The sequence below is a fragment of the Stegodyphus dumicola genome, chromosome 10 (genome assembly GCF_044657685.1).
Source record: "Stegodyphus dumicola isolate Sdum_Otavi_A_Nest chromosome 10, ASM4465768v1".
NCBI classification, from domain to species: Eukaryota; Metazoa; Arthropoda; class Arachnida; order Araneae; family Eresidae; genus Stegodyphus; species Stegodyphus dumicola.
Window position 1 is genome coordinate 182,175,207 of NC_140777.1, and position 16,488 is coordinate 182,191,694.

A 16,488-nucleotide genomic window follows, 5' to 3' on the forward strand; every position below is an offset into this window, starting at 1 on the left:
GCGTGTGTACGGGTTCGTTATGAAATGAATGCACAAGTCCGATGAAAAATGAACAAAAATTTATTATTATCACAACAAAAATGCTTAAATTTTCTCAAATTATCATGCAGTATCACAATATCTCACAGTAGTTATCTTTTAACTACTTAAATGTACAATAGAACGTAATTCAAAACAGCTAAAGAACGCTAATCCGCGAATTCGCTATAATCAACAACGGCAGTTTTCTAAACAACAACAAACTAAGCAACTACTACGAACTGAGATGTTTTCCTCCTTTTATAAGATTTTAAAATCACGCGCTAGAATTTTCCAGCACTTTCTCGAAATCAAAAAGAGATATTTATTTATTTAACGCACGCGCTCTTGTATTTTTAATTTTTCCGGCTTAGCTTTCTTTTAATATTCGTCACGCGCTGCACTGCGCGAGAAATAAAACCATTTAATTTATAATTGAACTAACATTAGCTTTTTAAATACCAAATTCGTAACACTGCCACCTTCCCAACACTGCACGTCCCGGGCAGTACAATCCCTGGACAGGAAGCTAAACTTACAACTGTGGCATAAATGCAACTGAGGCATAAACATTACATTACAATATCAAACAATATAAACAATAAATGCAATAACTAACCTAAACAAATCAAATGCTATCAAATACTAAATACAAAACAAATACTAAATACAAATCAAATACTAAATACAAATCAAATACTAAATGCAAATCAAATCAAATACACATTTATAAACAAAAAGGACCATGGTCTTATACTATTTACAATTATTTACATTATGTACTATGGCCATAGTAATGAGCTAACCTGTCGTAATGAACGACTTTAGGTTTAGAGTTCGAAGACTTACGAATCCGAACCATGACGTCATTTAGCCTGTTTAGGATTGTGTGCGAACCATCCCAAGGTGACTGTAAATCAGGCCTGACTCCTTTTCGTCGAATCGGGTTCCACAACCACACCTTGTCTCCTTCGTTGGATCTATGTCCAGCAGCTCTCGTGTTGTATCTGGTCTTCACTTTCTCCGTCGCCAAGTTCACTCGCTTTCGTGCGGAACGGTGCATCACTTCAAAACGGGCCTTGACATCTTGGATGTGTTCCTCAGGCGATGAAGGCGCATCCGTACGGCGATGAAACAGGCGGTCACAAGGCAGACGAAGGTCTCGACCGAAGAGCATCTGAGATGGAGAATAGCTGGTAGTCTGGTGTTTCTTTTCGACCCTAGCATGATTTCGGCTGTTTCTCGAGCTGGTTCTTTCGGACAAAGCGTCGGCATTTCCAGGTGAGGATCCCTTCTTAGGATGGATAGTCATGTCTTCAGATCCTGAAAGCAGTTTGTTGTTTTTCAAGTCTAAGGAAAAATTGTATTTCCTTAAAAAGTCCAATCCGAGTATGCATGGATCTGTAATATCCGCCACATATGCCGTGTGATGGTAGGCGGCACTTCCAAACGTGATGTTTACGTTTAACTTCCCAGTTATGTCGATCTTGTCACCAGACGCAGTCTGAAGGGTAACACAGGATGGCGTCCAAATAAGTTTATCTTTAAACTGTTCAGCTAAATCTTTCCTAATGATGGTAACATTAGCTCCTGTGTCAATGATCATTCTGCAAGGAACTCCATCGATATTCCCATTGATGGACAGTCCGTTATTGTTGCCACTCACTGTATAAATTTTAAGAGCTTTAAAACAAGGTTTTTCACTATCTGGCAACCTCCGTTCCTCGATATGGTCACTAATTTGTTTACTGCGTTGTTGCTGGGAAATGGTCTTATTTTCCGTACCTCGGGGTGTTCTGCAGTTTCTTCGTATGTGGCCTTCAACTCCGCAGTTCCAGCACTTTAGAATTAGTTTCTTTTCACTTCTGTTCCGTCTCAAGCCACTGACTTGTCTGGTAAAATCATCTGCTTTATATTCCGTACCCTGGGGAGTTCTGCAATTCCGTCTTAGGTGACCTTCACTACCACATCTCCAACACCTTAGAGCCACTTTCTTCTCGCTCCTACTCCGTATCAAATCTTCGACTTGTCTGGCTAAATCATCTAAACGAGCCATCAGTTGATCCACTGGCTCATGGACTCGCACAGCTCTAACTGGGTAGCGATCTCTACTAGTTGCTTGCTGGGCTGCCTCGAACTTCATGGCGTACAACAGAGCGCTTTTTAAATCTTTTACATCCGCCATTCGTAGAGCTTTCTGTATTTCAGTATCTCGGATGCCGTCGATAAAGTATTGCAAGGACAGGATTTCCCTTGTTTCTGTCGGGCATTCCGAAAAGGCGAGATGGGACAGCCTTTCAACATCCGCGGCGAGCTCCTGAAGTGTTTCGGTAGGCTTCTGTTGACGAGATTTTAATTGGAGCCTGCTGTAGTCTTTTAAACACTTCTCCCCAAAGCGCAACTCCAAGGCGCCGGACAGAGCTTCGAAATCTAACCTTTTGTTTTCGGGAAGAGTCTGAAGGATATCCGCTGCGTCGGCTCTTAGAGAAGCGGCGAGATGACAGGCCTTAGCTTGGGAATCCCATCCATTCGCATCCGCCACGATAGAAAATTGTGTCTTATACACCTGCCAGGAGGTCTTCCCATCATATGTGGATAGCTTCAGAGGTGGACGAGCAGGCATTGGTAAGAATTTAAAATCATCACTCCTGCTCCCTGCCGACGCTACGAATTTCTTTAAAGTATCCATTTCTTTGGCAACTGCAGAAACTCTCTCATCAATTTGTTCTTTTACAGAAGAAACTCTTTCTTCTATTTCTTCTTTCACCGAAGAAACTCTTTCTTCAATATGTCCAACTTTATTTTCAACTGCGTCAATTCTGCCTTCCATAGCTTCAAATTTATTTTCTATTATGCAAGTAATTTCTCTTTTCATTTCTTCTTGACCAGCTTGAACGGCTTTCATTTCGTCCTTAACGGATTCCTGGCCCAATTTCATTTCTTCCTTAACGGATTCCTGGCCCAATTTCATTTCTTCCTTAAATGATGCTTGGCCAGCTTCCATCTTTTCTTGGAATGCAGCAAAAGCACTAATGAGCTGTCTCAATTGTTCTTCCATCGCTCTTGTTATTGGCATTCAAACCCCACTCCTGACACCAAAAATTGTTGCGTGTGTACGGGTTCGTTATGAAATGAATGCACAAGTCCGATGAAAAATGAACAAAAATTTATTATTATCACAACAAAAATGCTTAAATTTTCTCAAATTATCATGCAGTATCACAATATCTCACAGTAGTTATCTTTTAACTACTTAAATGTACAATAGAACGTAATTCAAAACAGCTAAAGAACGCTAATCCGCGAATTCGCTATAATCAACAACGGCAGTTTTCTAAACAACAACAAACTAAGCAACTACTACGAACTGAGATGTTTTCCTCCTTTTATAAGATTTTAAAATCACGCGCTAGAATTTTCCAGCACTTTCTCGAAATCAAAAAGAGATATTTATTTATTTAATGCACGCGCTCTTGTATTTTTAATTTTTCCGGCTTAGCTTTCTTTTAATATTCGTCACGCGCTGCACTGCGCGAGAAATAAAACCATTTAATGTATAATTGAACTAACATTAGCTTTTTAAATACCAAATTCGTAACATTACGTTTGAACAACCAACGAGATGAAATTATGCTTTAGCGTTAAGTCGGTAGCGAAATAGCGATGCAGGCATCCATTCAGTTATGTTTAGCAAATTTTATATAAATTATAATAATGATCTGAAATAGTTATTTACTCTTATGCTTCCATTCAGTCATGTTTAGCCTTTTTCATATAAATTATAATAAAAAAGTATTCTATGAAATTAACCTTTCATCTAAATTAAAACATCAATCTTAGATAGTTATTTACTAGTATACTTCCTTTCTTGCCGCAATTATTAGGGTTGCCGCAATTATTTTTGGCAGCATTGGCATCAACAATAGTTTGGCGATGTTTTACGGCCCTCGAAACCGAATAGTACCTAAAATTGTTTATTGTATCGCGATCTTTGCTTATTGAAATAAGTAACGTAACCAGCGGTATCAAACACCCAAATGTTTGGGTCGAATGAACTGTCAAACAATTTTTTCTGTCAGTTTTATCACAGATGCAGTTTTCGCCCCATTCCGCAAACAGCTGCACAGATTTTACAAGGTATTTTTTCTCTCCTTTCTCCATGCCTTCATGATATAACGATAGCACATTCGGCGCGTATTCGAGAGGTCCAGGATCAAGTGCCCGCGAAGGCATTGCTCAGTTTTTCATGTCTCCTGCTTGGAAAATCCTTAATGATTCTACAAGGTATCAGCATTGAAAGTTTCTCTGTTGCTGCGAAAGCCTTTGTGCTATAATATTCTTTCAATGGATTAGCAGTTTTCTTTTCTTACATGGTAATCTACAGCTGGTTAATTGTGATTGACTGTTTTATATCACGTGACAAGTAGGAAAATTGTATTGAATAGTTTCCTTCCGAAATATTTTTTATGTGTGATACACATCTGAGGGGGCATTTCTTACGCTTACAAATTTTATCCCTGGCGAAATGAGCTCGTGATGAATATCCCGGTGGGAATATAATACACAGTCGGTATAGTGGTCAGGGAAGCTGACTGCGATGCCGAAGGGCCTGGGTTCGAATCCCGGAGAAGGCGTGGTTGTAACTGTCCGTCCCCTTCATAGGGAAGGCGATGGTGGCGCACATATTGGGTGCCTCCATAATAAAGAGACCACCTCATCTGGCCTTGTATAGATTAATGGACTGGGTTACATTTGTAATTGTTCACAATCTGCCATTGGAAAAAGCATAGAAAATTGTTTGACGCGTGTTGTCTTTATAATGAAAAGATCCAAATATTTTGGATCTGAAATCTGTTGGAGCTGGATCTGAAATCGTTAGAGCTGGATCTGAAATCGTTAGAGCTGGATCTGAAATCGTTAGAGCTGGATCTGAAATCTGTTGGGAAGAGCCTGGTTGTTGATCTGTGTCAGTTGAAGCACAGTAGAGTCCTTTGTTCTACAGTACAATTCGTCGGAGACGAGGCCGATCACTCTCTTGGAAAACTGCGCTCGAACCGCAGTTACGTCTTGTAGAGAAGGACTGTGGGTTCTGATTCCAACTTTTGAAAACCTTTGATATGGCTGCTTTTGAGAACCCAGTGACATATGCTGTCTGCGAAATCGAGGCTCGTGCTGAACGGGCACCAACAAAATAAGAACTTTTTCAAATAGTGAATGATCTGTCGTTTTTCCTATTTTACTTCATTAATCGTGAAAACTACTCTTACACCTTACTTATACTAGCATTCTAACCACGTGTAACCCACGTCAAAAATAATTTGCATACTTCATCTCTAGCACGCATTCAAATGAAAAATCTTAAAGGTTTCTAATTCATTGGCCAGTGTGTGTAGTTACGTAAACATGGCATCTTACACATTTACTAAATCAGCTAATAAAACTCGTTCTGTAATTCGGTCATTCGTGCACTTTAGAGCAGCGGTCGTCAACCGGTGGTCCGTGAAAACATTTTGATGGTCCGCAGAAAATTTGAGGCATTAATTATTTATATTTTTATGAAGATTCAGTTTAAAAAATGACGAGTAACAAAACCAATTATGGAATATGGATTATACTTTTTTTTTTTTTTTTTTTTTTAGCTACAACTTTTAGCGAAATTCCTATTTAGCGACTATTTGCATTTTGCAGCTGTATCTTGCGACATTTGAAAGTGAGAGTTGGCATCCACGGATATACTGCTGCTATCAAGAATAGCGCAAACTGGAATTATGCTTCCTTTTGAATTATAAACATATGCTATTGTAGTTGTTAATAATGCAGCTTTTCTCCTTGTCAATAGGCATCTTGATAGATTTTTATGATCTGCATTCTTGTTTATAACTGCACCACTGGATGTTTCCGTATTTGTTTTGTCTAACTGTTGATCGATGGCGTCATTGCTGAGTAAGCGATGATTATTATGTTAACAATATTTTAAAATTGGCGGCATATCACTTTCAGTTAATTGATATTGCTTTGCGTTTGCCGGTGTGTTCTTGCTTTTCGTGAAGTTCCTTTTTAGCGATATGAAAATGTGAAGCTTTCTGTACAAAAAGGTAAGATTTTTGTACTTTTCCTATAATTTTTCCATGTGAACGAAATATATATATCATTGAGATGTTAATAGTGTTTTAATTGTTACTCATAATCAGGGGCGTAGCTTGAATTTCCATAAAGGCATGCTGCTGAACACCAAATGTTTCGAAAATTATATTAACAAATCAAAATTAGAATTACATGTATTGGAAAGTTGAATATTTTTAATTCATATTAGTGGTTCGCCAAATATAAAATTATATATGTAGTGGTCCGTGAAGTTCTAAGGGGTGACGACTGCTGCTTTAGAGGACTAGACTAAGTGTTTGGGAAAATACGACTGATCAAGCTATCCATGCGTCAAACATTACCGATAACGAAAAAGAGGAATACAAAATAAAAATTAATGTATGAAACAAATTTAAAAAATAAGTAAGCCAATAAGAAGATACTTACAATACTGTCTAATTCTTGATTGGACACATAAAAGGGTTGTCCTTCTTTAATCTGCAAATGAGAAAAAGGGGGGTAAGTGGGGATAAGGGGGAGGAAAATGGCAACTGGTACTTACAAGACTGTCTAATTCTTCGTTGGAGGAGTAGTGGATATTTTCAGCCATGATCTGAAACAGATGGAAATGTGTTTCAAGAATTCTTCAAAGCCAAGAAACCCCGCTTAATATACAACATTCGCCATTTTTTGTACTTAAACAAAAGAAAATTTTTAAATAACGTTTACAAATATCTTTATCATACTTTTGAAAAACTGCTCAAGAGTTTTGCTGAAAGAAATCGGAGAGATTATCACACTGTGACACTAAATAAATTGAACAAAACTCAACATCAGCTTATGGATATTGTAACTATATTGTCGATATTTTAAAACCACGATAACATTTAAAGATACAGGAAATTTTTAAATTACTTGTGCATTCTGAAAATTTCACATTAAATCCTGGGTATCATTCTGAAAGTAATAGAATGTTGAAACAAGTCTGATAAAGCTGTACATAACAAACTTTCCACTGCAATAGCTCAGCATTCTATTAATATTTATCACAAAAAAAATGTAATACCAAAACCACTTCTAGAATGATAAATAGGTATTGTTCTATAAATTTTCATGACTAGAAGAAAAAAATACATTGCTGTATAAATAGATACAATGTTCTACAAACAACTAGAAATATAAAATCGCATTGCTCTATAAATAGATACAATGTTCACAAATAACTAGAATGATAAAAACACATTGCTCTGGTGTGGTGTGTGAGATTATGGCAAAGCCTCGAAGGCTATCTGCCTAAGGGAAGGGATGCCTTCGTGGAGTGCTTTCTAAGGGAAACTGCTCGTATACACGTTACACATGGGGAAAACCACGAAAACGCCCATGCAGCCAGCCCGTTCGTGGGATTCGAACCTCAGACCGAACTACCAGTGTTCAGCGACTTTACCGCTCGGCCGCTGGTGGGCAAACACATTGCTCTATAAATAGATACAATGTTCTATAAATATTACTAGAATTATAAAAACACATTGCCCTATAAATAGATACAATGTTTTATAAATAACTAGAATGATAAAAATACATTGCTCTATAAATAGATACAATGTTCTATTAAAAAACTAGAATGATAAAAGCACATTCTGTATAATTTGAGTAGTTGTTTTACATCTGAAAGAATTTAGTAAATGCAATAAACAAGTTTCGTTGGAATGCTTGTTAATTTGTTTCCAAACCGCTTAAATTTTTTAAATAATTTTAATATACTTTTTAACTGAACTGAACTGATAAAAATTAAACTTATAAAATTAATTATTAAATTATTATTATTTCCAGAATTAAACTGATAAAAAACAGCATTTTTCAAGAACTATACAAATTTTTAGTAAATTTAGCACAGAAATCTTTCTCTTAATGAATATAAAACACAGATACCTCGTTTTTACGAACTATTAGCTTGCGATATACAAGTTTTTATTAACTATCGTATTGGCATCGAAGTTTATTTTGTCTTATGTCATTCCTATTAAGGATCTTGTTCTTTTTTTAAATCCTCTTCTGCCATTTTATCCATGTGTAAAATTTTAAGTCTCGCGTATACACAAAGTATGCAACTTATATCTTTTTGGATGAAATCGCATCATTTTAAATTGTTTCATTGTTTTAGAAATGTGATTTTGGCAACAGTTTTTCATTCAATGCTTCATATACTGGACTACTGACTGTTGAAAATTATGAGATAAAATATTGCTTATTTCATGCTGCTTATTTTCTTTTGATTTTTGGACACGCACATTGCAAATTCCTTATTCTGACGCGCATGTGTCTCGCGAGGCACAACAGAAAGAATTCCCCCCCCTCTCTTAATAAGCTAATGGTAAAGAGGTTTGTATATTTTGAATTATGTCATCCACAAAGCACAATTTTGATGGGTTATAGCTCTCTAATGATAGTTTCATTCTTTTAGAAATGTGGTTTTGGCAACAGTTTTTCATTCGTTGCTTTGGCTACTGGACTGCTGACTGTTTTCTCTGGAAATTATAAGATTTATTCCTTATTTCGTTGTAATTCTTTTATATTATGTTTTAATTATATATAATTATGAATTTCATTTTTTACCCAATATATGGCGCGCAAGCTGCAACTTCTTTGGTTCAATTCTTTATCACCATAGAACTGGGGAGGTGGACTGACTTTCAAAACGCAAGGGGGAGGAGGAAGGGCAGTGAGAGTTCCAGAAGCTTTTTTTTTTTTTTTTCTTTCTTTCCTCTTCCCTTACCCCTTTCTCGTTATACTGGTGTCAGGCTGTGCAGCCTTGAAAAGTCCGCATGTAAAAAAAGATTGCCATATGCCAACTTCTAGTTAATCCTAAATAAACTTTTTTTTTTTTAATATAAATTATTTTTATTCGATACATTATTTTAACATAAAAGCATTTTACAATATATTAAAAAAATCTTTGAACTTGCAAAAAGTAGCATAACAAAACGACGGATGTCTCAAAATTTCGCAAAATAGCCAGTGCTAAACTCTTAGTAGCACAAGATTGTCAAAAGCCGCAAATTTGCGAAAAATCGCACGATCTGGAAACACTGATCTTAACTTCAGCCATTATTCTATACGGTGGAAAATGTATTTTCCTTTCATCACAGTGAACAGAAAACCAGAAACTGTTTGCTATGTGGTTTGCGTATCGATTCGCCTGCGAGACAATAATTTCTCAAAATCGACGATGAAATATTATATTCGAAATGTCTAATTCTTTCTTATTTTCACCCGTATCTGACTTAACCCTTTGACTACTAACGAGAAATGTATGTCCCACTAACATATTAAAAATGACTGCTGGTTTAAAAACTAATTAGAAACTCACTGTAACATATCCCAGTCGCAGAATAAAACCAGTTGTGCATGTTTCAGCTTTTATTACCCAGACGACGCTAAATATTTTAGCGCCAAATGCCATTATTAGCCCAAAAAGGCAAATCACTTTTCAAACTGTTGCAACCAAATACAGGGTTGTTATAATAATAGTTTTAGAGACATTAGGTATTTTTTTGGAATCAGAAATTAGAATAGGAAAAATTAGCAACGCCTTCGCCGGGCATCGAACCGCAGACCTCTGGAATACGAGCCCGGCGTGCAGACCACCACACCACGAAGGCGGGAGAAACACCGTATATACTTTCCCTTTTAAAGAGCAACTGGGGTTTTTTGGGGACCCAATCGCCAAATCCTGGTGGAAAAATCGTCCAACACCCTTTTAGTTCGGGCGCCAGTGTACAGAAATTAGGTATTTAGGGAAGCAGGCACGATGAAAAATATGCAACGACTTCGCCAGCAATCGAACCACGGACCTCTGGAATACGTGAACAGCGTGCAGCCCACCACACCACGAAGGCATGCCAAGAAGGCGTGAGAAATCCCTTATAAAGTAAGTAACCTTATTCAGATCCCTACAAAACCCTATATTTTGGTGAAACTGTCGTATATACGTTATATGGACTATGGGGAAAAGATTTGTGCAATACAAAAATAGTTCAAATTTTGACCACCAGATGGCAATTTTCAAAAATTCCTTAAAAATTAGTTAAACCTATAAAGAGACGTGCAGTCAGGGAGACAAAATCATTCTGTGTGGCTTTGTCATCGTTAATTATGTGCTTACAGAAAAAAGATCAAGCTTTACTGGCAAAACTGTTTTATCGGAACGGCAGAAATAGATTAGTTGCATTGCCTGAATATCGCCGTTAAATGGGATTGCGAAAAGGGCCCATGTCGAAGAACGGTTTGAAGAAGATGATTATGAAATTTTGTATTGCAGAAATCGATTCCCCATCGTCCATAGAACATACACACCAAATTTCATCAAAATTCAATAAGTAGAACAGATTCTAGAGGGATCTCAATAGGGTCACTTTAATTATAACCCCCTTGTATTATATTTAAAGAAATTAAATGAAGAATCTGCATACACATATGTAATGTTTTTACATTGAGATAAAACAACAGTATTTAGAACCATCCAATTTTTAATAACGTACGTCTCTACTCGAACATGTGCACCTGGAAGTTCAAATTTGGAATTTGTTTCATTATCTATTTCATATTTTGTAAAGCTTATGAGTTTTTGATTAAGAAATTCAACGATTTCAAAGCGAGAAATGGCAACACGGTACGGTGGGGGGGAAAAAAAATTATCTCTAGCGCACGAGACTGTTCCGGAAATTTTAAAGACATGCTTTTTAAAATATTTTGCGATACTGCTGTTGAATTGAATGCTATGGTTTAAGTGAGAGGAACATGGTATTTAATAAGTAACACACAAAACGTTTAAAAAAAAAAAAAAAAAAAAAAAACTTTGGACGTAATTTAAAATCTGAATGAAACCTTTCAGATTTTTAGTCCAAAGGGGCTTCTCGTCCCTGAAGGACTATTGTCTTCGTTTTGCGATTTTGTATCGGAACTCTATAAACGGCTTATCACTTTTCAAATCCTTGCAACCAAATACTATCGCCCTGTATTATATTTGAAGAAATTAAATAATGAAGAATCTGCATAAATGTATGTATGTTTCCTCGCATTGTGATAAAACAACGGTACCTAGAGCCATCCAATTTTGACTGACGTAATCCTACTGCGAATATGGACATCTGAAAGCCCAAATTTGAAATTTGGAATTTGTTTTATGATCGATTTCAGATTTTTATAACACTTTAACGAATTTTTGATTAACAAGCTCAAGGATTTCAAAGTGAACGATGGTAACACTTTCCAAAAAAAAAAAAAAAAAAAAAAAAAAAAAAAAAAAAAAAATTATCTCTATCGCGCGAGACTGTGTGTGAGAAATCCTAAAGATATGCTCTTTTACAATTATTTTGCGATACTGCTGTCGAACTGAATTTTATTTTTTGAGTGCGAAGGACATATTTAATAAATAAAGGTAACACACAAAACGTTAGAAAAAGGCCTCTTTGAGCGTAATAAAAAATCTGAAAGCTTAATATATATATTTTTTTTTAAATCCCTAATCAAAGGGTTAAGCTGTCATTTTATTGTAAGAATCTCCGCTTATTTTCAGACTTTTGGTTCATTATACGTTTGTTTGCTTCACTGAATGCATTTTATGTTTCCAAAATCTTGATTGTCGATTATTACGGTTATACATTCTTCTTTGTCAGTATCATCTTCACTAACCAATGAACTTACAACGTAACTTACAACCTTGTAAGCAACGTAACTTACAACGTTTATGTATAGGAAATAAAATATCGCTACTGTCACTATCACTAATTTAAAATACCAAATAAATGATTGCTCAAAATGTTAGCAGAACTTCACGGCCCTTGTCCAAGCTTAACATTCTTTCCGAAGACATTTTCAAGGAAATCTAATACAGAGGCTGTTCGCACAATTTATAGACAATTTTGGTTAGCGGTAATAAAATATCGTTTGCTGCAAAAGAAGTAATTGCAATTTTACTATGTTTTTAAAAGTCAAAATTATCGTCTGTGGCTTGAAAGTTTTGCTTTTATTCAAAATGGCGAATTTAACAAAGCAGTGGTTCGAAGGCTACATTGAAGCTCTTTCCGAAGAGAAATATGGATACTCCGTTATCCAAAAACGATATGAGAGTCATGGTTTTGTGATATCTAAAGCGTCGACAGGTAATATCATCAACAAGAAAGGAAAAAAACGTCAAATTGGAGCCTCAAGTAGAACAAAAATTCTAAACAAGTATCCAAGGAAAAAACGGACATCTTCGACTATTACAAAGGTACGTTGTTTAATGTTAAAGAAAATCCTCCTAGTCAAAGGACAGTTTCAAAATCATTAAAATGCTCGGTGTCCACTGTAAACAAAATAATAAACGTTGATTTAAATCTTAAGAAAGCGAAAAAACGCAATGTGCATCGTCTTCTTCCAAAGCATATCGCTCAACGCAGGACACGCTCCAGAATTTCTATATGAGAAACACTTATCCAAAGAAAAAATGGAAAACAATTGTCACAATAAGGATGAAGCATGGGTGTATTTAAATGATTGTAACAAAAAAAGAGCCATTTATTATCATAAAAGGGAAGAAAAAAATTTAAGTACATGGTTCAAAGAATAGAAAGAAAGTTTTTCTAAGGAATTCATGATTGTTGTTGGTTTTTCTTATAATGGCAAGTTAAAAATAAAGAGAGTGCAGAAAAATGTCATGATTAACTCCAAATACTATCAGGAACATATTTTACCGCCAATTTTTCTGAATGAAATACCATCGCTTTACCCACAGTGCCATCCATCTGTGAGACTCTATCAGAACAAAGCTAGCAGTCACACATCAAAATCCACTGTAAATTTCCTAAAAGAAATGGAACAAAAACTGGTATCAAAGCCTACCCTTCACTGATATCCCTACTAAATCTCCCGATGTGTCACCTATGGATTTTTGTGCTTTCGGACTTTTAAAAACTGCATTATCCAAACGTTGTCCCAAAACCCTAACAGGTCTCTGGGAAGCTGTTCGGGAGGAATGGGATAGAATACCTCTTCTGCCACTTGAAAAGGCATTATTATCCTTGAAATTGCGGTGTGGGAAGATAGTTCAGAATAAGGGATGTCAAATAGAATATTTAAAAAACAAGAATTTTATGTAATTTAGTTTTGTGAATACAATATACATAGTCTAAAAAATGTGTGAACAACCTCTGTATTCAAGAAAATATATCTGCACACCTGAACGCGGCTAGAAAATTCAGTAACTGTTTCTAGCGTGTATCCCAAAGGACGTAACCACGTCTCTCACACACAGTGTTTACTTTTGGCCCAATCGATTTACCAAGTTTGTCACTGAGAGTCTACGGCGCGTAGTTAAGAACACCTGGATGAGATTATAGCACAACGCCAAATGTCACGCTGAAATAATAAGCATCTGTAAATTTTTGTTTACCAGACGCTGGTTAAAATGCTTACCAGCGAAGAATAGCTCTACTACGTTCTGAGATATGACTGATTATGATTGTCTTTAATACTTTATTCTATTGGAAATGTCGCATTGTGAGTTTTATCGATAAGCGTCCAAGAGTAATTACAGTCGTATGATTCTACAATGAAATCGCTTATGGTAATCACATCTGAAAGTGATTACTATATCTTAGAACATAAATATGCATCGGTATTGCACATCGACTCCCTAAGGCGACCACGTGCACAGAAGACCCAAAGGGTTTGGAATAATTAGGTTGTTTCATTGCAGTATAGCAGAGTGCCGCATACTCGACGTAATGTGGACTCAGAAAATGAGTAATTACTGAAAATGCTCTATTTTATTAATTTAATTTAGGTTAATTAAGGGCTATTAATTTCGTTTTGGCATTTTGCGTTGATTCGCTTAGATGTTGGTTCACTTTCAAATTGTTGCCACCAAATATTAAAGCCCTGTATTATATTTAAAGAAATTAATAATAATGAAGAATCTGCATGGTGTATGTATGTTTCTCGCACTGTGAAAAAACAACAGTACCTAGAGCCATCAAAATTTGAATAATGTAATAAACTTTCATAGAATATGGGCGTGTATCCTTTGGGATACCCTATAAAATCCTTTCAGATTTTATTTATATTTTAAAATTTATTTACTAAACTTGCACGAAACTATACATAAACAGTAATTATAATGACTAAAAAAAAATACCCATTTATATTTATTTTCTGTGTGAAATCTAAACGTCTGGCAACCACTTTGATAGTTACTCTTTGTAATTCAAGAATATTGACAGCTAAATGTTAAATTTTCAGACTGATATTTACTTTGAATAATTAATTAGCATATTTCATTAATCATTTAAGTACCTTACGTAAAAAAATTAAGAAATCATATTAAGTGGAACAAAACTTAAAGTAAATTTGACAACATATTCTGTTTTTACTTCCTTGTACGAAGTAAAAAGGAAGTATTGTAATCGCGAAAAGTTTCAGGCAGCAGATTTCAACGAAAATATCCATTTTGACCGCTATCGAATGCAATTTAACGACGTTTTTGCGTGATATCTGTACGTAAGGGCAGAATAAAAGACTCTTTTCCTCCAAAAAAATTATAAAACTGCTTTGAAGAGAATTTTTCGTGGCGTCTGTACGTACGTATCTCGCATAACTCAAAAAGGAGTAGCCTCAGAACGTTGAAATTTTGTATATAGGACTGCTATAACATGTAGATGTGCACCTCGCATTTTGGTTGCCATCGGCCGCACCAAACGTATATAAATATATTTATATATATATTCACTCTGTTACCCGGCGCAGTGATCTCACAGTTTCTTTACTCTTATATGTTTGTAAATGGTACATTTTTTTGCTTTAAAAATTATTTAATTATGTTGTTCTTATCTTCCGGCTAAGGGTTTTATGCCTTTTGTAAATCTGTATGCAATACTTTTAGAATTATCAACAATTTGAAAGTTGTTTAAGTGCCGCTAAGCATAATAGTTTCTTTGATGGCTGCCATTGCTTGTTTACATTTGAAACAGCAGGATAGTGGATTTGTTGCCAATCTAGAGAAACGTAGCTTCGCAACAACAAAGATAACGCCTTCATTTATTATTGCGAATTAAATCATGCTTAATCCTTTCTGGAACTTTTTCGAGGAAATAAGTGTTTAAAATTTACTTCGTAATTTTTAATACAGATATTTGAGTTTTTATGTATTTTTGCCGTGTCGCGAAGTGAGAACTGAATTAATTGAATGAGAAATACTCAATCGTCTGTAAAAAACTGTTTCTTTTTGGGTTTGTTTGCTTAATTTCTTTTATACATCGTTCTAGATTTAATATAGTATTTGAATAGAACATGTGGCAACGATTAGATAATTTTTTAAATGATATAAATATTGTGCATTCTGAGTTATAATATAAACGAAATATAATACCGTTAAGTGAACTTAGCACCAGAGTGTCGCTATGGATGGTAAACAAATAGAGTGAATTTTAAAGAATGCATTTATTCTATTGTGGTTTATGCGTTGTCGGCGAAGTAGTTTTAATTCAATCCAATAAGTTTAAATGAAATGCAAGAAAAAATGCGTATAATTTAATATTCCGTACAAGGAAGTCATGTGGTGTACACATCAGATTTTTTTATTTCCTAAATTTTTCGATGACGCAAACAAAATAAACACACACCCAGATATATATATATATCAAGCAAGGTAGTAATTACAATTTTGAAAAACTAATTTTGGTCTAGAAAACAACTTGCGCAATATGCTGCAAAATAAGTAAAAGTAGATTTAAGATGTTTAGGTATAGTTTAACATATTTTAACACCTTAATGTGTCATTTTGTGCGGACGCGTCGGGAAATTGGAACCGAGAATTGAGACTATTAAAATTTCCAAGACACTTTGTCTAAATTTTTAAAAATTTTTGTAGCGTAAAAGTTTCAATTGTCTGTTTCGGCGAAACGCGTAATGGGGTTAGCTTGATTCGACGTTCAAATAAATTAAATTTCCCTTGAAAAGCCAGTTTGGAAGTCGAGGTGGGGTAATATACCATTTTCCGCTTACCTTTTTATCTGATTCTGTTTTTTAATGTTTTACATGTTTAATGGTTTGATTTTCATATGTATTAATTTTTTTAAAAACGTATTGAACTCTTTGGAGCAGCAGCTCTTGGTAACTTTTAGGCGAGCTTACTACATCTTTTATATATATATATATATATATATATATATATATATATACATATACAGAGGGCGTTCACACATTTTTGCAACGAATTTGCAAAGATTTTTGTATAAACAAACCTTAGAATTTTATTTTCTAATATGTCCAGTTGGATAGGCCTTTTGTTGAACTAGCATATTACATGTTGATTTCCAAGGTAAAAGTCCTTTTCTTTAAACATCAAAG

At 35.2% G+C, this 16,488-nt stretch overlaps 1 protein-coding gene across 5 annotated transcripts in view; it reads right to left on the minus strand.

Annotated features, from left to right (window-relative positions):
* The window catches only part of LOC118184781 (homeobox protein Meis1-like), a 279,835-nt gene that overhangs the window by 233,935 nt on the left and 29,412 nt on the right, over nucleotides 1-16,488 (minus strand). For 2 of the 5 annotated variants that reach the window (XM_085825963.1, XM_085825966.1), the window contains exon 3: nucleotides 6,550-6,600. The exons of 1 other annotated variant lie outside the window; for it this stretch is intronic. In XM_085825963.1, coding sequence (XP_085682089.1) covers nucleotides 6,550-6,600 — 51 coding nt within the window. Of the gene's footprint in view, nucleotides 1-6,549; nucleotides 6,601-6,664; nucleotides 6,716-16,488 lie in introns of all 5 variants that reach the window. 2 more of the 5 variants (XM_085825961.1, XM_085825965.1) reach the window with 1 other exon arrangement.